General features: G+C 40.6%; 1 protein-coding gene across 1 annotated transcript in view; it reads right to left on the bottom strand.

Annotated features, from left to right (window-relative positions):
• Positions 1 to 607: 607 nt before the first annotated feature.
• CDS1 (CDP-diacylglycerol synthase 1) overlaps positions 608 to 23,338 on the bottom strand; it is an 83,581-nt gene continuing 60,850 nt past the window's right edge. Inside the window, exons 6-13 of the mRNA XM_002717047.5 lie at positions 20,988 to 21,046; positions 18,538 to 18,620; positions 16,535 to 16,622; positions 15,770 to 15,838; positions 13,020 to 13,172; positions 11,222 to 11,341; positions 9,060 to 9,163; positions 608 to 3,362 (exon numbers count right to left, since the gene is read on the bottom strand). Coding sequence (XP_002717093.2) covers positions 3,233 to 3,362; positions 9,060 to 9,163; positions 11,222 to 11,341; positions 13,020 to 13,172; positions 15,770 to 15,838; positions 16,535 to 16,622; positions 18,538 to 18,620; positions 20,988 to 21,046 — 806 coding nt within the window. The 3' untranslated portion in view covers positions 608 to 3,232. The remainder of the gene's footprint in view (positions 3,363 to 9,059; positions 9,164 to 11,221; positions 11,342 to 13,019; positions 13,173 to 15,769; positions 15,839 to 16,534; positions 16,623 to 18,537; positions 18,621 to 20,987; positions 21,047 to 23,338) is intronic.

Genomic DNA, 23,338 nt, shown 5'->3' with positions numbered 1-23,338 from the left:
TGAAGCCTACCTAAAAACTATATACAATGAAAACCCTGGGGTGGGAAAACCCAGGAGACAAGTGGGACCATACGCTTTGAGTCTTCAGACTCCTTATCCATCCATCCACCTGCTCAAAGGCAGCAGCCCCTGCAGTGCAGTCATCAGGTCCCGCAGAGAATGCAAGGGCCAAGATCCAGTGAACTTCAAGTTCTAGTGAGGCCCAGACATAACTCAGAGACTCACGAAAGTAATGTGTAATTTCAAGCTGTGTCAATACCACAGAAGTTCAGTAACTCTGACCTCCACAAACACACGGTCAGTCCATCGTCAGAGGAATTCATCTCCAGACCTGAGGAAGGGTCCGTGAGGGCTTGCTTCCTGGCTCATTATGTGATCTGTCACTGCCATGCACCTGCAAACCCCATGGGTCCCCCCAGTCTTGGACTGTGAACCTCCAAAACCATGAGCCAAAAAGAACTCCTTCCTTCCTGAGTAGCTCTCTTCAGTTGGCTGGTACGTGGTGACGGAACACATGCCACAGGCCTTCAGTATATTCGTCACTGTTTTCTAACACTGGTTGAACGACTGAATGTTTCCTTTCCAGTGAGAAAATGGCACCACAAAGTCAAATACGATTTGTTTGTTTTATTTGCCTATCTCAGTTTTAATAAAAGATTCTGAGAACTGAATGACACGTAGTATAAGCTATCACCCACATCCACTACAGATGTATACACGGTTTCTGCCGTTCAGTGAACAAGGTGACACTATCAGTGCTCAAACCAAAGTGCAAGTGAAGAGATACTATGAATGAAAAACGCATGGGTGGGTGGAATATTTTTTATTCTCAGATAATAAATGCAAATGCACCACCCCAGGGGTGAAGCACTGAGGAAACATCTGCATCCCACAGGTTAAAAAGCCAAGCACAAGTACCATAAGAGGACCTCCTGGCACGGAGAGTTGTGAACAATTAGCCGTTCCTGTGAAAGCGGCTCCGAGACTTTGATTTTGCTATCACCACACAGCCACACTGGAAGTTCAGCCCTCTTCACAGTGCAAATATAAAAATGATCAAATTCAGGGTTTTATGGCAATCTTTTGTTAAAATATATTCTATTTCAATATACATGCTATAAAAGTATGCTAAAAAGGTCAATCTTTAGAACTCTGTTAAAATTAAGAATTTACTTTTTACATATAGAATGTACACCCAACTCTTAAAAGTATATTTGAGAAAAAAGCGTTAACTGTGACCCCAAATACTTCCAACTTCATGTTTTCTTCATGGTAATAATGATTTTATAATACATACAATCAGCAGTGCTTTCTCACCATTCTGTAGTGCAATGCCTCACCGAATAATTTAAATAAAAATACAGAGGGAGTTTTGTGTTTTCCTTGTGCAAACTATTGAGCTTCAAATACAAGCTGCTATCAGAGAACTTTCATTTTATTTTTTAAACTCTGATATCCTAAATTCTTTTGTGATCAACATTTGGAGCTGCTAATCGGGCAAATAACACAAAGTGCTAAAAATTAACTTGTAGGTTTTCAAAGTGCTCATTCTCTCCTGCATTTCCAATGGGAGGTCTAGAGTTTTATGAAGTCATGTGAAATGACACTGATGGAACACATCCAGTGGTGATGAATCAACTGAATGCAGGCCAGACAAGGAATGAGACTCTTGGTACTAAGTGTAACTACATCTATAGTCTTCTATTTTAGGTATAGGTGTAGGATGGAAATGTAGAACCAGAATCTGTTTCTGATTTAAACAAAAATATGTCTTCTTTTCATTAGCAAAACGTTCTTTAAAATATATCTGTTTCTCCCCTCTGGCTACTTAGCCACGAGCACTGGACAAGCTTTGAACGCTTAGTGCCCACCATCTAGTATCCTCAAATGTGGCTGCAGAGAATGCACGGCAACATTAAATAGCTCATGGATGTCCACTAATCAGAAATGTGCTCTCTGCTTACGGCGCCCAGTCCACCAAAAGAAAGGTTTGGCACTTGTGGGCTTTTGTTCTTGGTGGGAATCACTTCTGCTTGATTTTCATTCTTGGAAGAAAAAATAATCAGCTCCTGTCTTCAAATTTTATGACATGATGTGGAAGAGCAAAGGGACAAGGATTAGCTATGACCAGGGAGCTGCTCTGGGACGGGTGTCCAGGCAGATCCTCCTCCTTCCCAGCTGGGCTTCCAGGGGGCTGCCCCTGGGAACCAGGCTGCAGGCACAGGACATGAGTGGACAGGGCCTCCTCTGGGGACAGGTCTCCCTCCCTCCATCAGGCATCCCCTGGCCTGCTTCAGCCACTGCCCCTACTCACTACCCGCATGATCTCACTGTGTGCTCATGGATACAGTACTTAGGAAAAGAAAAACGAAACAAGGAAAAGCCAAGGACTTGACCATGAGATAGTCAATGCCACAGGCTGTTGCTGCCTCCAGAGCTACGGTCTTCAGTTCAGAGCATCTGTAAAGGGTCCATACTTTGTTTTTTTATAGCAGAATTCTCCTTTGTTTCTCTTGAAAACTCTTTGCAAGGTTATATTTTTCTACACAAGTTTATCAGAAGTAGAGTTGATACCTGCTCTTTCTAAGAAACCAGTAATGACAGAAAATTAGCCTTCCTCTCCTGAGTTTTGAACCAACCTAAGAGCACAATGTTTTCCCCTGGCAAATGATTACCTCTTTCAAAAGTGGACAATCAGCGGTGGCGGTGGTGGTGCTGGGGTGTCCAACACAGCCCTTCAGAAAATACTTCAGGCTGCAAGAAGAGGAAATGCAGGAGAACAGACTTCCTGTTGTGCCTTACATAAAAGATCTTGTTAAAATTGAGAGCAGCTCCAAGTGTAAAAGTAAATATTAGTGCAAAAGGTCCCACTGCCAGGTGCAATCTTGAGACATCCTCAATTTTCTCATTTTATAGTGTTTGACTTTTTAAAAATACAAGGCTTTTAAATGATGAAACCTAGCGAGTAGGGGGAGGAAGTTAACATCAGAAAATACACTTTAGAAAAGGTACAGGATATTTTTCTGGCAATTGGCTACTTATTTCATAACTTAGATCAAGTACGTGTTTGTTAAATATTCACAGTAATTTCAGAGAAGGAACATTCGTGTCTGTAAAACTTCAAATCTATTGCATTTTGAACTGCTTTTTTTCTGTACAATTAACAAAATTCCATCTGCCTGTGCTTCTCTGGAGAGTTCCATCTTGTCAGGCCTTCCCTCTGCAGATCCAGTTATACCTTCAGGGTGGGCTGCAGGAGTCCTTTCTCAATGAGATGAGTCTTGAGGGCTTTGTATATATTTAGCTGCTGTTCTGGTTGAAGCACCAACAACTGCTGCAGCACTCTGCTAGGATTTGGGCCCCTGATGATAAGGCAGAGAAGACAAGGTTCATGCCACTCTTACAGGGCTAAGTGAAGCCTATACCCCAACTTAAAACAAACAACGCAGGGCCAGAATCGTGGCGCAGCAGGTCAAGCCACTGCCTGCAATACCGACAATCCCATAAAGGCTCAGATTCATGTCCCCGGCTACTCTGCTTTCAATCTAGCTCCCTACTAATGTGCCTAGGAAAAGCGGCAAGAGGATGGCCCAAGTACTTGGGCTCCTGTACCGACGTGAGAGACCCAGATGAAGATCCTAGCTTCTGGCTTCAGCCTGGCCCAGCCCTGGCTGTTGAAGCCATTTGGAGAATAAATCAGTGGACAGAAGATCTCTTTCTTTGCCTCTTCCCTTCTCTTTGTAACTGACTGTCAAATAAATAAATCTTTAAAAACAAAACAAGAAGTTCCTATAAATGAGAGTAGCAGTCTTCATCAGATTGAAAGAGCTCTTGATGAGAGCTCACTTTAATGCCGAATGTTTAGGCCTAGATGTGGAAAGATATACAAAGGACAAGAACAGTACAAGGCAGATTAGAAGCTGCAGATGTAAGTTTTAACAAAACTTTCTAAAGAGCCACCATAGTTAGAAGTGGGGATAAATAACAAATCCTGAGTTGGGACAAGACTAAAAAATTATTCCAAATAGCTGAAGCAGCCTTAAACAATAAGAACAAAGCTGGAGGCATCACAATACCAGATTTCAAGGTATACTGCAGAGCTATTATAACCAAATCAGCCTAGTATTGGCACAAAAATAGACATGAAGACCAATGGAACAGAATAGAAAACCCAAAAGTTAATTCACACATTTGCGATCAACTCATCTTTAACAAATGAGCTAAAATCACTCCCTGGAGACAGGACAGTATCTTCAATGAATGGTTCTGGGAAAATTGGATCTCTGCATGCACAAAGTATGAAATAAGAACCCTACCTTATACCCTATACAAAAACCAACTCACAATGGATCAATGATCTAAACCTAAGAACAAATCATCAAATTAATAGAGGAAAACATGGAAGAAACTTTGTAAGACACTGACACAGGCAAAGACTTCTTGATTAAGACCCTAGAAGCATAGACAATAAAAGCAAAAACAGACAACTGGGATTACATCAAGCAAACAGGCTTCTGAACTGCAAAGGAAACACTCAACAAAGTGAGGAAGCAACTGACAGAATGGGAGAAAATATTTGCAAACTATGCATCTAATAAAGGATTAATATCCAGAATGTATAAGGAGCTCAAGAAACTCAACAACAACATAAACAATCCAGTTAAGAAATGGGCAAAGGACATGAACAAGCATTTTTCAAAGGATGAAATTTAAATGGCCAACAGACACACCAAAAAAAATGCTCAGGATCACAAGCCATTGGGGAAATGCAAATAAAAATCACAATAAAGTACCACTTCACCCCAGCTAAAATAGCTATCATCCAAAAATCAAAACACAAATGCTGAAGAGTATGTGGAGAGAAATGTACCCTAAAATACTCTGGTGGGAATGTAAACTGGTACAACTATTGTGGAAGACAGAATCCTCAGAAATCTAAAAATAGATCTACCAAATGTTCAAGCTATCCTACTCATGGGAATATACCCAAAGGAAATAAAATCAGCATATCAAAAAGTTACCTGTCCCAGTGCTTACAGTGGCTCAATTCATAATAGCTAAGATGTGGAATCAACCTAGATGTCCATCAACTAATGACTGGATAAAGAAAATGTGGTGTGTGTGTGTGTGTGTGTGTGTATACACAGATACACAATGGGATATATATATACACACTTAGCCATTAAAAAGACTGAAATCATGTCTGTGGCAACAAAATGGATGCAACTGGAGACCATTATGCCTAGTGAAATAAGCCAGACCCAAAAAGACAAATATCATGTTTTCTCTGATGTGTGGTAGCTAATATATAAGAGTACAAAAACAATTTAATGAGTAAAATGGACATCTTGGGGTCTGATTATTGTGTATAGCCCTTGGCCATATTCCTGTTGAATGGCAATCTTTCCACTTTGTAGTTGTTGAGCCCTTTATTTAGTAGAGCATTAAGCTTGTGACTATAAAGTAAATTAAAAAATGTTATTGAAAAATTAAACACGAAAGGAAGTGGGAGGAGTAGCATTATATTCTTAGAATTTTATCTATGAACTACATGAAATCTCTTCTCTTTGTATTAATAAAAGTATTTAAAAAATTATTCTGAAAAGAAAGGAGCCTGGTTGATACAGGATAAACCAAAGGAAGGTATGGAAATATAACTAAAATGTTTAGCTTCAAAGGCAACCCAGATAGTGGAATGCACATGGGGCAGGGTCTACCCCCATGGAGCTATGAATGTTCAAGAGACAGTTCATGGAAAGTCCTGAACTTAGCACTGAGGCCCCTACCTGAGGAAGACAAGGGGGCCATAGCAAAAAAAAGGTCTTGGGGCCAGCACTGTGGCTGAGTAAAGCTTCCACCTGCAGCGGTGGCATCCCATATGGGCACTGGTTTGTGTCCTATCTGCTCCACTTCAGATCGGACTCTCTTCTATGGCCTGGGAAAGCAGCATACGATGGCCCAAGTCCTTGGGCCCCTGCACCCGCATGGGAGACCCAGAGGAAGCTCCTGGCTTCAGATTGGCTCTGCTGCAGCCATTGTGGCCATTTGGGGAGTGAACCAGAGGATGGAATACATTTCTGTTTTTCCCTCTGTCTGTAACTCTACCTCTCAAATAAATAACTAAAAAAAAAAAAAAAAAAAAAAAAAAAAAAAAAAAAAAGCCTCAGGGAAGCCCCAACACAGAGAACAAAATTAAAGCAGCTGTGCTCTAGTTCAATGGATGACGGGAAGGGGGAAGCCCCTCTCCTTCACACCCACCTCTTACAAGGTCTGAGTAACTCCTCCAGACGCCAGCACCAGCACTTCCTTCCCTTCCCTTCCCTTCCACGGTGGCTCAGGTGTGGACAGAGTGCCTGATGGTCCTCCCCATGCTCACATCATTCCCTCTCAACACCACTGTAGTCTCAACCCATTTGGAAAGCAGGACCATGCATGTTTCTGCACTTACACTGCTAGATACTCATCGGTCAAAGTAAAGATGAGCTAAATTCAAATCCTGATGCATCATGATTATTCCTGGCACTTCTTCCCGTCCACCTGAATTGAAAAACAGAGGACGGCTGCTTTTTGTGGACACCATTAGGTAAAACAGAATGGGTAAGAGGCAAACCATAAAATATATATGGCGTGGGGCGAGGGGCAGAGAATTCTAAGAAAGATAATTACATGTGTGATAAATTAATGTGCGATTTACAATGAAAACTGTTCAAACAGAACTGTAGGAAGTGGGAAATTTCACTTCCTACAACAAAGAAATGCCTGTGAGACAGCAGGATCAAGATGAGGATGACAGGAGGTGTTATTTATTCTAGAAATCTTTGATTTAAAAGACTGCACAACAGCCCAGATTGGCCATCCCATGGGTCACCTTCAGGCGCAGGACTCAACTCATCTGCCAAAACACTGTGGCCACAGGCCTCTCACGGCCAAGCCAGAACACAGGCAGTCCTAGTACATTTCTTCCAAGGATTCAGCAACTTCACAGAACAAACCCAGGGTAGGTCCCCATTGAAAAAAGAAGGCCATTTTAGCAAGTTCAGCTAAATGCAAAATTATGTCAGCAGGTGCTCCCAGACAGCTGCGCCCTGGCACTCCTACTGTATTTCCAATAATCTAAATATTTGCTTTCAAGTGGCAGACAATGTGGCTCAGCAAGACTTCTCTCCACTGAGACAACAGCAGGTTTCTTTAAAAAAGAAAAAACAGACTTAGGACAAAAGAAATCAAGTGAACAGAGATATGACAACCCTAAATCTTTATGTCCCTGATACAACAGCTTCAAAACACATAATGCAAAAACTGACAGAACTAGAAATAGGAACAAATTGATCCTTAAGAGTGAGATTTAACAGAACTCTCTTAACAGAAAAAAAAAATCACTACAGAGGCTTAATTAAACTTAAACTTCACTTAACTGACATATACAGCATTACATCCAAGGGCTTCAGAAGACACATCTGTTTTATGTGCACATGAAATATTTACTGGAATAGACAATAGGCTGGTGTTTTCTGACCACAACGGAATTAAGACAAATGTCAATAAGGGAGGGAAAAGGCGAAGACCAGCATTTGTTTAGAAATGACCCAATGCTCTTCTATATAACTCCTACATCAATCAAATTCACAAAATATTTACAATTTAATAATGAAAATATAAATATCACAACTTGTAGAAATAAAATGAAAATAAAGATGTCCTTAAGAGGAATTTTGTGATCTCAAATGGAATTCAAGGGACTTTCAAAAAGCTCATGGAAAATGCATATTATCAAAAAAAATATATAAGGATTTCAAAATCTTTTACACCAAAATAAATATATCTTTCAATTCCAAATTTCCACTAAAATGTTTGAGGTACCCTTACACTTGACAAGGCTGAAAATCAGAATCTAAGCTTTATCTCAAGAATCTAGAAAATGAATAGCAAACTGAACCTTAAAAAAAGATAAAAGAATGAAAGATGAGAATGGACATTCATGAAGTAGAAAGCAAATATACAACAGAGACATTAAAAAGCCAGAAGTTGACTCTTTGAAAAGATTAATTCTTTGATGAACTCTTGAGAAGACTGCACTCCCCACCTCCCCACATACATATAAAAGTTAATATTAAAGTTCTCTCTTTACTATGGGGATATATTTAAAATGTCTATTTAGGGTCTATAAATATGAGTTTCACTACAAATAATTCCATGAAGGAAATGCATCTGTTCCATGACTCAGGTACTACTAAGTAATACGTGTTCTGCCTACTGGTCCTCCAGGAGAGACCACAGAAAATGAAATTAATATGTGGTGGATGTTGTCAGATTTCACACCCAAACCTGGCATTTTAAGGCAGATCCAAAACACTGAGGTTTATTAACAAGGATAAGCCTTCGTGTATGAAACAGCAACCCCAGTCCACCCACCCATCAGCATACAACTGTATTCCCTGAATTGCTTTATTTTTTCTCCATGGCACTTATGTACACATGTTCACTCTGTGTGTGTGTGTGTCTGTGTGTGTACATGCATACATACACACACATTTATATATAAAACAAATAGATATATTTGTTTGTTTACTGTCCATTTCTGATCCTTCAAACTCTGATCTTCCAGCAGGAAGTTCTGTGGGTGGGGGCCTTGCTTTGTTTATTTCTCTGCTACAGTAAACCCTAGAACCTGTTGTGTGATGTATCTCAAGCAGTTAACTGGTGGCCTGGATGGACTATGCTCTCTCCCCTTTTAACTCTTAGTATTCCTGATCAGTGCAATGCCCATGGCTGAGAAACTACAGCTCTTATTTTAAATCCAGCACCATCCATGTTAACAGGGTCTTTACATGCTCCTGTTAAGGACTATGACAAAAACTGCATGTCTTTGAAATTGCTCAAATGTATGTAAAGCAACTGCAATTTAACCAATACTGTTCAGAGCTGTAATTCCAGGAACCACCAATCACTTTGGTATTGTAGATTACGAGTGGCAGGGAAAGCTTATTCAAGTTAATGTTGATAGAAATGACAAGCCAAAGAAAGCACTTAATAAAACAAAAATTTACATGTATAAGTACCTTATAAAACTTGTGATGTACACATGCACAAAAGTTGCCATCAAATACTGACAATCAAATCTGTCCATTATCCCACCATGTCCGGGAATGGTGTTTGCAAAATCCTTTAGAAACAAACAAACATATTAGCATATTTTAAAAAAATTACCCAACACAAAATTCCTATTAATGTCTCTTTGGTACCATGGGAAATACTATTAAGGTTTTCCAATAAAAACAAATCTATTAGAATACATCCAGCAGACTAAAACTGTCCTGTGAGTTCATGCCCATTTTGGAATAACATCTCACCCACAGCATCCAATGGACACTCATTAAACATTAATTAAATCTAGCACCAACGTTTCTTACTTAACAAAATTTATCTTAAGTAAGAACTCATTTAGCTATTCCTGATCTCGTTTGGTTGTAGCCTCTCCCTGTGTTCACCAGGAGCCACTGGCAGATGTACAAATAGTTTCAACTCGTATTTACCCTAGTAGGTCTTACTCTGAAAGAATCAGTTTACTCCTATGATAAATATTTCTTCTTCCTTTTTAACGTTGGGGTGAAAAAGAAGTCAAAACAGCTAACTGATTTGGGACGCGTTAGCCCATAAATGGCCACATTGCGAGTGGGGAGTAAGCCCCTCCAAACTGACTCTGCAGATACATTCACACATCCAAGCAACCATGAAATGCAGATATCTGACTGCTCCTCTATTCATGCAGGCTATCTAAAAACACAGAAAATGAACAGCAACCACACCTCTGTTTAAAACACGCCAAAAAAAAAAAAATTAGTTCAACAACAACAAGCAAGGGAGACCATTCTATATATAACCTTTCTCTACTTAAAATAACTACTGACAAATTCTGTGGTTAATTTTTGCCAACTCATTTCCTTCCTCCCTCTCTCTACTAATCAAGCATGAGGGGTATCCAGTTTTAGGGCTAGCACTCTGGTGCTAAAGGTTAAGCTGCCTCCTGTTATGCTGGCATCCCATGTGGACACCAGTTCGGGACCCGGATGTTCCACTTCTGATCCAGCTCCCTGTTAATGGCCTGAAAAAAGCAGCAAGAGTTGGCCCACATGCTTGGGCCCCTGCATCCATGTGGGAGACCCTGGCTCCTTGCATTGGCCTGGCTCTCCCTCCCTCTCTGTAAGTCTGCCTATCAAATAAAATAAAAATAAATATTACAAGCGGTAACCAGTGCAGCGAGCTGCAAGCTGTGTGGCCACATACCACCTCCTCCAGCACATGGCAAGCAGCTTGCATCCCACCTACCACAGCACCCTCCCATGGCAAGTGCTCACAGGGTTCATATTTCCCCTGGCCACTCAACACAGTGCAGTCTCCCCTGCGCCCCTCCCACAGGCCTTTGCATTCACAGGAGCTCCCTTCCTTAGGTTTCTCCAGGACCTGCTCCCCTGTTCTCAGATCTCCACTCAAATGCCACTGTGTCAGGGAGGCCTTCCCTCACCACCCCACCTCCAACAGCCACTTTGTCACTGGTCATGCACAGCCTTTCACCTTTAACCCAGGGAAGCAGCACAGACGGGACGTAATAGGACTGAGGTAACACTGCTGCACACTGATCTAGGCTAAACCACACATGGCAATACCTGAAACAGGGGTGGGCAAACTGTGCCCCCTCAGACCAAACCTAGCCTCAACCTGTTTCTGTCAAGTTTTATTGAAATCCTACTACGCCCACTCATTGGCAGATTGCCTAGATGGCCGATGAGCTGAGGAAGTTCAGAGCTGATAGATGTAGAACATCCAACCATTATCTGCCTCTCACAGGGGGAGTCCAGTGGGCCCTAATCTGGCAGAGCAGGCAGTCACACAGCCAAAGGCTCTCCTGCACATCACTTCAAATGGGGCTGGGGCAAGACTCTGAAGCTCTCACAGCACTGAACATCAAGATTCTGCATGTCCCAACGTGCGAGGACACATGCCATGTCTAGAAAAGAGGCCATCGTAATGACACTATAAAGTGTGGTGACGCGGCACAGCCGGAACCTAACCAAGAGGAACCCACTCCGTCAGCCAGCAGCATCTCCACAGGTAGGAGTCTCTGCCTAGGGGTTCATATAGGCCAACAGTGAACCAGACACCAGCTGAGTTACACGCTCTAATTATATTCTCTGCTCGCAGAACAAAGAATCCCAATACATACCTTGATTTTGAAAGCTCTTTTGAACCCACTGGCAAAGAAGCCTCCAAATGGGCCAATTAAAGACGCGAATGTTGAAAGAGCAACGCTGTGGATCTGGAAGGGGTACAAGCTCACTGTTTCCTACAGAGGAGAAAGAAGCGGAAGGGAGGTGAAGGCTAGCGGTGTTGAGACTGTGTTTGGGCATGCATACCATCCAAGGATAGAGCCCTGAACAGCAAGCTGAAGCATGCACCACATGTCTGTTAACTTCACCAACAAGGATCGTGGGAGAAAACTACCCTGGAAGCTCTCTGTGCCACCCTCTGCTGAGTGAGCCACACTCTGTCGGCCCTTGAAGCACATGGACAGGCACTCAGCACACTGCAATCTTGCCGCTCCTAGGCTACCTTCTAGTTTATCTAGCAACTTTTACAGCAGTAGTTGTGGGCTCAGCAAGAATCAGTTAACTACTTTTTTTTTTTTTACTAATAGTTCTTTGTTTTTGTAATTATAAAACATTGTACTTTATTTAATCGTATATGATGAAATAAGGAGAAAGTTGGCCTTTTTCTCTAAGTTGAATGCTGTGGAAACACACAAGGTGTTTAAAGAAGAGTACCACAATAAGCATCAGCAAGACAATTCCAAAGCAACTGGAGAGAGGACCATAATCATGAGAAGAATTCTGCAAATGAATGGTAAATCCTTAGTGCTTGCTCTGTTTTAAATAATCTGAAACTAGAAACTGTAAATGGTGCCTAATGAGTGTAGTTCGAGAAAGACGTCTGAGAAGACCAAGTTTTGGAACTGTTCTCCAAACAACAGCCTTGCACCTAATCAAAAACTGGCAGCAACGCCAATGTTATGGCAGGTTACAGATGACTAGGACATTAAAAGAAATTCATGGAACCTGTGTATTAAGCATTCAAGGACAGACATAATGTAAATCTGCTTCTCAAAAGCGAAGGATGTCAGGTGCAGACTTCGGCACAACAGCTTAATGACCACTTGGGAAGCCTGCGTCCCGTAGCAGAGTACAAGTGAGTCTTGGTTACTCTGCTTCCAATTCAGCTTCCTGCTAATGCACACTGTGGAAAGCAGCAGACGCTGGCTCCAGGGATCATATGGGACACCCCAATCATATGGGACACCCCAATGTACTTCCAGGTCCTAGACTCAGCCTGGTCCAGCCCTGGCTGTTGTGGGCATTTGAGGGAGCAAACGGCTCTTTGTCTTTCAAATAAAATGAAAATAACACACCCACCAGTCCTGTGGACATGGTCAGGAAGCTGTGGCTGCAGAGCACGTCAGTGTCCTTTAGGGGAGACCTCAAAGATGCTCTAAGGCACCAGTGTGCTTCTGGAGGGAAAACTCATTTTTAGAAGCAGAAGCTTTCTGTACTGACAAATGCCCTGTAAAAATTAGGGGTTCTCTGAACAGCCTCATTTTAACTAAGTTTTAAATTGAGTTAATTCACACCAGTAAAGTATGAAACTCATCCTAATCTATTTGATTTGTAAAAATCTAGGAGATATTGAAAAATGTTTTTAAAATAAATACAAAATATGTCACCATCAGTAAATCATGAGGCAAGTAAACGCCCAGCACCCACCTCATCTGCAGTTACTATGTTCAAGAAAGGGAAATCGCAAGGAGATAGAACATATTTTTTACTGAAAAGCAAAACCATTTCTATATCAAGTTAAAAATTCAGCAGAAATCAGTTTCTTGTAAAATCCAAATCCCACTTTCAAAAGAAGCAAACTCTTCAGAGTAGAGGAGGATCGCTAACCGTGTTAGCAAGAGCTTTGGCTCTTACCTGTCTCAACACTGCCTTTAGAAAGGGCGGAAGGGAGTAACTCCGAAGCTGGAAAAGTTCGGAAGGCTCACACTCCGTAACAAAGGAGTTCACGTCGCTGCGGTACTCCACGGGGCAGACGAAGTACTGGTATTTGGAGAGCACATAGGCAGCCTGCAAAATGAAGTGAGAGTTCACGCAACATCGCCTACACCTGTGTGTCTTACTTTTTGTATCACACGGGCCAGATGTAGAAGGCCAGTGTGTCTTCCTATTAACATCCTGCTAAGGATTTTCAAACTTAGTTGGTAAACACTGTCCCAGAAAAACACTTGATAGACTTTTAGAAAATGAAATTTCTAGCAACACCTACATGATCACAAAAAGGAAGGAGGGGAGAAAGGAAAAGCTGATTTGAACACGAAGGACAATCACAGAAGATATTACTTTTTAGAAACACACATAATTAATCACAGAAGTTAGTGTCTACAAAGTTATAGGAGAATAAAGGATTGCAGTTGACTGCATACAATCTTACATTAATTTCATCAGTAATTAACTAGTGATTCAAAATTACTGAGGAAACAGTACCAAAGAGCACAGGTGAGAAACAGCATTGTTCCTAACCATCCCAGAGAGCTGTAATTCAGTTATTCTTTCCCTGGTCATACTGCTGCAGCTAGCTGTCCTGAGCTATCAAGTGGGAGCTTGGGGCCAGCACTGTGGTGCAGCGGGTTAACACCCTGGCCTTAAGTGCTGGCATCCCATATGGGCGCCGGTTCAAGACCCGGCTGCTCCACTCCCAATCCAGCTCTCTACTATGGTCTGGGAAAGCAGTGGAGGATGGCCCAAGTCCTTGGGCCCCTGCACCCGCGTGGGAGACCCAGAAGAAGCTCCTGGCTCCTGGCTTTGTATCAGTGCAGTTCTGGCCATCACGGTCATCTGGAGGGTGAACCATCAGATGGAAGACCTCTTTCTCTCTGCCTCTCCTTCTCTCTCTGTGTAACTCTGACTTTCAAGTAAAATAAATAAAATCTTTAAAAAAAAAAAAAGTGGGAGCTCATCAGGGCCTGTATTGTGGCGCAGTAGGTTAAGCCACCACCTACAATATCAGCATCCCATACAAGTGCCAGTTCAAGTCTAAGCAAAGCAGAAGATAATAAAATAAAGAATTCTATTATAAATTTAAACTGCTAAACAACAGTTTATTCTTTTTCATTTTGTCTTGTTGCCATTCACTCCATTATTTTGCTCAAGATTCATTAAAGGCTCCAAATATTATACTAAGAATGGATATTAACTGATTTTGTTTCCAGTTTATTAAAAACCATGTATTACAAAAATTAATTTAATTTAATCCCTTCATTAATTTTTTCAGGCACTATATTCTCATGGGATAGTTCTTTATTTCCTTTGAATGATATGGCTAGTCCTATAATACTCCCAAATTAGTCTTTGATGATACTAAAAACTCTTATATTACCTAATTTAATATTTCAATTTTTCTTGATTTATAACATATACACATGGCATAGAGTTGGATTCTTTCTCATTCTAGTTAGCAACTATTATCAATTCTCTTGCACAAAAACTTTAGAAAACTTTATCAAATTGTCTTGGACTTTTCATAGAGAAAAAGCTAAACTTATAAATTAAATGCAGGATTTATGGTGGTTTTCCCATGCAGGATCACAGCAGATTTCCATTAATGTTCTCCCTCTCTCCCCCACACATACACACACATCCCTCTAAGCTTCAGGTATTACTAGTTACTTGGATATAAACAAGTAACAGATACTAGATTCTGAGAAATTTAGACTTTCTGGCCGGCGCCGCGGCTCACTAGGCTAATCTTCTGCCTTGCGGCGCCGGCACCCCGGGTTCTAGTCCCAGTCGGGGCGCCGGATTCTGTCCCGGTTGCCCCTCTTCCAGGCCAGCTCTTTGCTGTGGCCAGGGAATGCAGTGGAGGATGGCCCAAGTACTTGGGCCCTGCACCCCATGGGAGACCAGGATAAGTACTTGGCTCCTGCTTTTGGATCAGCAAGGTGCGCCGGCCGCAGCGCACCAGCCGGGGTGGCCATTGGAGGGTGAACCAACAGCAAAAGGAAGACCTTTCTCTCTGTCTCTCTCTCTTACTGTCCACTCTGCCTGTCCAAAAAAAAAAAAAAAAAAAAGAAATTTAAACTTTCTAAGAATAATTTTTATGTATATTCATCTTATATTCAACCATTGTACTGTACTTATTCTCACTAGACACCCTGTAATAAAAACCTCAATTTCATAACTAAAATAACTGTTAAAACAATGAAGGTGAGTGTTAATTATTCCTAACAACAGACTTTTTCTGCAAGTTGAGCTTACAAAAGTAACCACCCATTGCGCCATGTGGTCTCCATGTGTTAGGAAGGCAGAGCTTTTCAACATGGTCTGCATTCTTTGCTGTTACTCAAAGCCACCACTCATGCCATGACCCATGTTTCCCCCAACCTCCTGACAGAACAGCAGTAAGGAGCTACCAAAACCCAACTGCACAACAGTGGGTCTCCGGCCTGCTAGAATCACCAGCGGGAGTTAACGGGCCCAGACGAAGGTCGGGACACAGTTTGTGAAGCTGATTCTGATGTGTAGTCACAATGAGTGCTACTGTGGCACAGCAGGTCCTCCTTGGTAGGCACCACATTACAGGCATTTTTTGGTTTAACTTTCTTAGGTTTAGAACAGACTAAAAACTTCATGCAGTTTTTCAAAGTAAATATCCTTGTACAACTCACAATGAATCCAAAAATGACTGTGGAAAAGAAACCGCCAATGAAGCCTTCCCACGTCTTCTTAGGAGACAACTGCAAAGGGCCAAATTAAATGACAGAGTTACTCCACTCATGAAACACACAATGCACACCCAAGGGCTCCCATAATACCATGCACATTTCTCCCTTTGAAACCTTCTTCCTTGCTCCTATGATCCTGATTTACTTGTGCAAATCTCCCTGTGAGTATCCAGCCAAGAGTAGGCCCTCAGACACGTCACATGTTGGTAATATCTGTTTGCTTCATTTGTTTTTTTCTCTCACAGGACTTAACTACATACTGAAATATTTGTGCCGTCACCTTTAGGCTTACATAAACCTCCATGAGAGTTGGCATAGCTCTTGGAATAAGGGTGGCATATATTCATTCTTTGTACTCACAGCTTGCAGCTTGAGGGCAAAGCAAGGCCAGGAAGGCCTGATACAGGGTAGCTGGGGAGCAAGGTACATGGCTAAGGGCAAAGAAGTCAGCAGAAAGACGGGCAAGCCTTCACCAGGGAGAGGCCAGCTGCTGGAGTCAAGCTGTCCTCAGGAGCTAACAGCACACCGAGGCAACTACGAGGCAACACGGCATTGTGTCCCTGCCCTGTGGCTGCTAGGTGCAGCCAAGCAAACTCAAGGCACTTCGGGCATGCAAAATGTGCAAGAGCACCCAGTCATGGGAAATGGTCTCCAGCGGCTAATCGGTAAAGTTACGGTAGGGGCTTGCCTGTGATGTTTTCCCATTACCTTTATTAATGGAGTTCTTCCAAAGAAAAATCCAAAAAGGTAAGCAGTTATGTCATTGCAGATAACACTTGATATTGGAACAAGGAACCTTAAAAAAAAAAGTCAGCAGAAGAAAGTCCATATGATAAAGTAGCAAATTTTCATACATGGAGGTTGTGACTCACAATGACCCAGGGTAATAACCCTCTGGATTATACTTCGGCCTGGGTCCAGAACACAACCTTTGATGACAACACTAGTAGAAGCAATAAATACCAACCAAATATGCCCACTTAGCAATTAACCAGAGTAATATCTATAAATAAACTAACATATTAAGAGATGATTGGTAAGAAATATATGAAATAATCAATTTATATAGTTATGGTTATTTAAATTTTTATGAGGAATAGTTATAATAAGAAGTAAAACAAAGTCAGACTGGAAGTTTATCTTAAGAAAAGCAGCCTTTTTAAATAGAGCCATTTATTAAGACAGAATACAATCTGATAAATTTATACCAACCTCTTAATACAAATTCTCTTTCAGAAAAAGTCATTAATCTGAACTCTATCTTAGCCTAACTAATTGTACAGAACCCACTTTCTTCAGTAACTGCCCCCAGTCAAGTTTGTATTTGACAGTCTTAACAGTCTTAAAATGAATGATGGCAATCATTTACAGACACACAAATGTTGCTAAAAACATGAAGTTCTGAATAAATAAAATTTATCTTGACCAAACCCATAGACTAAAAATATTGTAATAAATGGGTTTTAAATGAAGGGGGCCTGGTATTGTGATGCAGCAGGTTAAGCTATCGCCTGTGATGCCAACATCCCATATGAGCACTAGTCTGAGACCCAGCTGTTCCGTTTCTGATCCAGCTCCCTGCTAATGTCCCTGAGAAAGCAGCAAAATATGGCCCACATGCTTAGGACCCTGCTACCTGTATAGGAGACTCTGATAGAATTCTAGGATCCCAGATTCAACCTGGCCCAGCCTCAGCCACTGAGGCTATTTGGGGAGTGAACCAATGGATGGAAGACCTTTTCCTGTCTCTCCCTTTCTCTGTCACACTGCCTTTCGAATAACATAAATAAGTCTTTAGGGAAAAAAAATAAATAAAGAATGTGGGGCCAGCGTTGTGGTATAGTGGGTAAAGCCACCACCTGTGACTCCAGCACACCATATGGGCCCTGGTTCACGTCCCAGCTGCTCTACTTCTGATCCAGCTCCCTGCTAATGTGCCTGAGAAAGCAGTGGAGAATGGCCTAAGTGCTTGGGCTCCTGCACCCAAGTGGGAGACCTGGAAGAAACTCCTGGCTTAGGCTTGGCCCAGCCCTGGCCGTCGCAGCCATCTGGATGGAGGATATCCCTCTCTGTCTCTCCCTCTCTCTGTAAGCTCCGACTTTCAAATAAATAAATTTTAAAAATGAAAATAAAAAGATGTACTGGAAATACAGTTAGAATTTTTTAAAATCTTAAGCTTTTCCTTCATTTCAACTAGTTTCTAAACAATAAAAAAGTTTATGGTTTTTTAACTAATAAAAATGCTTTCTGAATCTGCAGGCCACTGTAAAAAGTAACTCCGTACATGAAACATCTGGAAACCTATTCCTACATGACTGTAAAGCAGACCCTACCCCCTTTCTGCATTTCTGGCAGGCTGTCTGCTGACATGCAAACTGTAATATTCTTCTTACATCCCCTGCAAATAATGTACTCTTTTTAAAGCCTGCCCTTTGTAGAAAGTCACGTGAAAGGAGAATTAACACCTGAAATGTAATTAACTATGTGGGGACTCCTGCATTTACTGGGGACTTGAATGAGAAAGGCTTCCAGTTGCTGTTAATGAAGCATTTTGTCTTCAGTTGCCAAATAGTAAGCAAAACTCGGGAAGATATTGTGTAGAGGGACAACAGATAGTACATCTTAGAAGAAATCTGTGACAACGTCCAATGTTACAGAGTTTTACAAGTGCTATGACATAAATATTAAGGAGCATAATACTGTTCCCTTACCATATCATGCCTTCAAACAGATTTTGGATGACAAGATGTGACTGAGTAACGGTTATCAGTAAAGTGACATGAGTCCATGCGAACTGTTAATAGCCCAACAACACAAACATTAGTGAGAACAACTGGTCTGTGCAGCCAGGGAAGCAAATGCAATCATGAAACACAAATTCCTACCATGGCTTTTGGCCAAAATTGGTAAGATAAAGTCATACAAAATAAATGTCATTAGTAAATTATTTTCATTTTATTGCCTACTGGGAGCTTAAAAGAATGAAAGCATTTAACAAGGTAAACCTTAATTTATACACAAATGGAATGCTAATAATACTAAGATGTACTAATTAGAAATGCATGTACAAATAAATCATAATCCTGAATTATTCAACTCAAATGATAATGAAAAATTTATGAGGTTGTTATGGAATTTAGAGAGGAAGATTTTACTCTGACTCTATTCTGAAGTTACAAAAAATGACAAAAAATGTTTCTTTTAGAGTTTCTTGTGATAACTTTTTACCATAAATTGTTCTAACTCAAATGATTCAAACCAGCAGGTTTCAACTGCCCTTAAGCATCATCATTTCATACTTGAAAACTGATCTTCACAGATCTGTCCAATGACAGCACTCACTTTCAAAGCCCTCTGTGTTTTATCAATTCCATTTAACCTGAGAGATGGCTATTTTAGTAACTTCTAGCACAGTCACTGTGGGTAAAATACAAACAAAAAGGAAGCTAACATTTCTGTGTACTCTGTCTCATCATTTTGATTGGAACTTATGAAATAACGTTCCAAAATCTGAAGATTTTGATGTATTCTTACTAAACCTGTTTCTTATTTCAGTAAACAGTATTTCACAGGAGTTGCTTTCTGTTATACTATTTTTATTGTTTTACAGATCCAATTCTCTTTTATGTGGGTTGCTTCAAAAGGCATAAGTGTGTGGTTTTTTTTTCAATAGGCACTATTTATTCAGTTAGCCTTCCAAATCTGTGGATTCACAATCATGGATTCCACCAATCACAGATCAGAAATTGTTGAAAAACTACATGTGTGTTGAACATGTACAGCCATCTCTCTTGTCATGATCCCCTAAACCATGGAGTACACTAACTATTTACCTAGCATTTACTCTGTATTAGGCACAACGAGTAACTGAGATGGCTTACAGTACAAGGACGCTGTGTAGAGGTAATATACAAACACTACCCCACTTTATGTGAGGGAATTGAGCATATGAGTAGCTTGGTGACGTTGGGGGTCCTGGAACCAATCAATCCCTTGAGGACAGAAAGAGAGGACTGGGTTTTCATGGGAGACTATCATTTCTAATTTGTCTCAGCAGTTCTGAGAGATTTGCTAAGAATTTGATTCTTCACTCTCAGGTCCCCAGAAATGAGAACTGTGAGAAATACTATGATTTCTCAGCAAGGATACTAGGCAGGATGGGTGTCTTAATGAGGAGCAAAGTATAAACAGGGAATATACTCCACATGCAGAACAAGCCTTAATGCATGAATTCAGTCTAAATACTCACACTACATCACGTTTTAATAATTTAATGAGCTACATTTTAGGGAAATAAGTGCATCTTGTAAACTGATAAATTTCACTAAACATAGATGTTGATAATGAAGAACAAAATATGCCAAAGAGAATGATTAATCCCATGACTAACCCTAACTAGAGAGTGTGGCTCCCTTACCCTTGCATTGATAGCAGATAAACAAGGTTCCTCTCCTTAGAACAATGCAGCAGATGCTTCCCAGACTTAGCAGCTGTCTAGAAGATGAGGAATACTCTGCAAATCTGTACACATTTTGGAAATCCAAATACTTATTTTAACTTTACAACCTTTGAAAATATCCAAGGGCCTGGCATTGTTACTCAGTGGGATAAAGCCCCGGTTAGCAGCGCCAGCATCCCATATGGGCGCTGGTTCCATTTATGATCCTGCTCCCTGCTAATGCATGCCTGGGAAAGCAGCAGAAGATGGTCCAAGGGATTGTGCCCCTGCACCTACGTGGGAGACCTGGATGAAGCTCCTGGCTCCTGGCTTCGTATTGGCCCAGCTCTGGCCATTACAGCCATTTGGGGAGTGAACCAGCAGATGGAAGACCTCTCACTCTCTCTCTCTGTCTCTCCCTCTCTCTGTGTAACTCTGCCTTTCAAACAAATAATATTTGGAAAAAAAAAAAAAAGGAAGAAATAAAGGAGAAAATATTCAAGAAAAGTTTTAAGGAAACTTTGGCAACAGTTAAAATTTTTGAAATCCTCAAAAATCATTCCATTAACATTTTGTGTATAATGTTCAGGCAAAATTGAAATATTCATCTCATCCAGACACAACATCAACTAGCAGATTAGTATCTACTCATTACAGGAGAAAAAAAAAGAGGGGGAGGTTTTTATTACATGTGGTGACTACAGAATAATGATTCATACACACCATGTAAAACTGCAGACGATAATGCTTCTTCACCAAGCTCAGCACAAACATGCAGAAACCTGTTCAGGAACAAAAAAACGTGTGCTTGTTGTGCAATTTGGTATCAAGTGTAATATTTCCTGAGCCCAAACAAGCCAGCTTTTTATATCACATTCAGGAATAGTTTAGTCACTTACTCATGCTCTCTCTTTTGCTATCTTAGAGTAAGCAGTTTCTTGAGGGTAACAATCTTATAATCTCTGAAGTGCCCAGGATATTCCATAAGACAAATTCAACAAGCATCTCTGGCCTTAATTAAATGAATTAGTTCCTTGCTAATATGTGGACCAAGAGAACAAACCTGGAAACTTCAGCTGAATAAAATCCTTATATCATTCCATCAAGTGTACATACAGAATACTTTCTATCTCCATATAACATAAAAATATTTAATATAAATTATTACAGCAGCTAATGAATTGAACACTTATTAAATTCTAAGCTCTTGTATAAGCATTTTGCACACATGGACTCAAATCTAATCCTTCCATCATTCTTATGATACAGGTACTTATTATTATCTCCATTTTACAGATGAAGGAAAACACACAAAGGGCTTTATTAATTTACCAAAGATCACAGGGCTAGAAAGTAATGCTCCAATTCTAATGGCCCTCAAGAATCATGTGGTTCCATGAATGTGTATCAGGAAGATTCAGCCAAGAGTAACTTGAAATTTCTCAGATTAGTATAATAATCACAAAATATACTTTTAATAATTTCAACCATTGTAGATAGTATATGCTTATGTTTACATTCTATACAATTAAAATTTACTAAACAGAAAACCTACCCAATTATGTGAAGTCTAATAATTATACACTAAAATAATGGGAGGCAATATGAGGTACTTCTTGCCTATTACACTAGCGAATTTCTGAAGCTAGAAGTTTCTATTAAACAGACGTAGATACTGAATATGCATAAACCAAGTTTAATTTCAAGTGAACAGCCATGTATGCATTTCATTCTGCAACGTTTTTAGACAGTGAGCTTTCTGAGAAAGAAACAAAGGTCACCTGGTCTCATCCATATAAAACAAATCCCTGTCTTTGAAGCCCTGGGTTATTCTTACCAAGGCATTCCTACCCCCCAGAGCAGGCAAGGGTACCCTTCCTCTTACCAGGGTAGAGGATCAAACAACAGGTATCTTTGGCTATTTTCTGATGATTCATTGATTATAAATGTCAACACATAAAGGAAGATGACCAAGAAATAGAATGCATGTAGACCCCAAATCTGTATTTGTCACCTATACAGTGACCTGACAACTGGACTGCAAAACACTAGCGAAGCATTTTCTGAGTGGTTACAAACTCAAAGCCATGATGCCATTTTCTTAAGAAAGAACTGGGGTGGGGGAACACTAAAACATGGAATTCACAGTATTGCCACTGCCAGGTGTATAAAAACTCTACCAAAAGTCGTTGCTTCCAAGGTTTTCCTCTACAGCAGGTTAGACTCATTTTGCAGTCCAAAGAATAATGTATTTCCATGCTGCTTCATGCCTCTGGTTAAAACTGAGTATAGCCTGGACTTGGGTCACAAGCTGATGGTGCAAAGGCAAGGCAGAGATGAGACAGATGCCACTGGCATGAGCTCTTCTGTCTAAACAGAGCCCTTCCTGTCTATCCCAGCACAGCCATGGCGACTTCTCAACACTCTTAACCATGAACTATGCCCTCACAAGCTCTGCTCTGTGATACAGGACTTTCTCTTCCTTGAAATGACACACACAATTCACCCATGAGCCCTTCTGCAAACAAAATTATCAGAAAAACTGTTCAATATTTTCTTAACAGGTCTTTCATCCAAGACTATCTTGGCAAAACTACAGATTCCGATTCCACTGAAGGGATACAATGATCTGACTCCCAGACACCTGTAGATAACACAGCATTTAGCACATAGGCTCTCTCTATCCCTCTCTCTCTCAACATCTCAAATAAATAAAGATAATACAGTATTCTGACTTGGGGCGGGGTGGGGGGGGGCGCTACAAAGCTTTCCCAGCATATCTAAAGCTAAATATTATTTTTATGGAAAATACTCTGGAAAGAAACCTATAAGCTTACTTTTTATTCAGTGCCTCATGGCCAGGTGAATACTTTATGCTCAAACATGTAAAAATACATACATACTACCTTAAATTAATCTATGGAAAGGAGCATTTATATATCTGACCCATAGTTTTACTAAGTAGCAAAGACTGTTTATATGGCTATATTTCCAATTAAAATCACAGGATTTGTTGCAAGATTACAAATACAAGGGGAGTTCAAAATGTTCAAGGAAAATGCATATTATGGTGA

This window comes from Oryctolagus cuniculus, chromosome 8, assembly GCF_964237555.1.
Source record: "Oryctolagus cuniculus chromosome 8, mOryCun1.1, whole genome shotgun sequence".
NCBI classification, from domain to species: Eukaryota; Metazoa; Chordata; class Mammalia; order Lagomorpha; family Leporidae; genus Oryctolagus; species Oryctolagus cuniculus.
The sequence above is the reverse complement of the archived record's forward strand: the minus strand, read 5'-3'. Positions and strand labels throughout refer to the sequence as shown.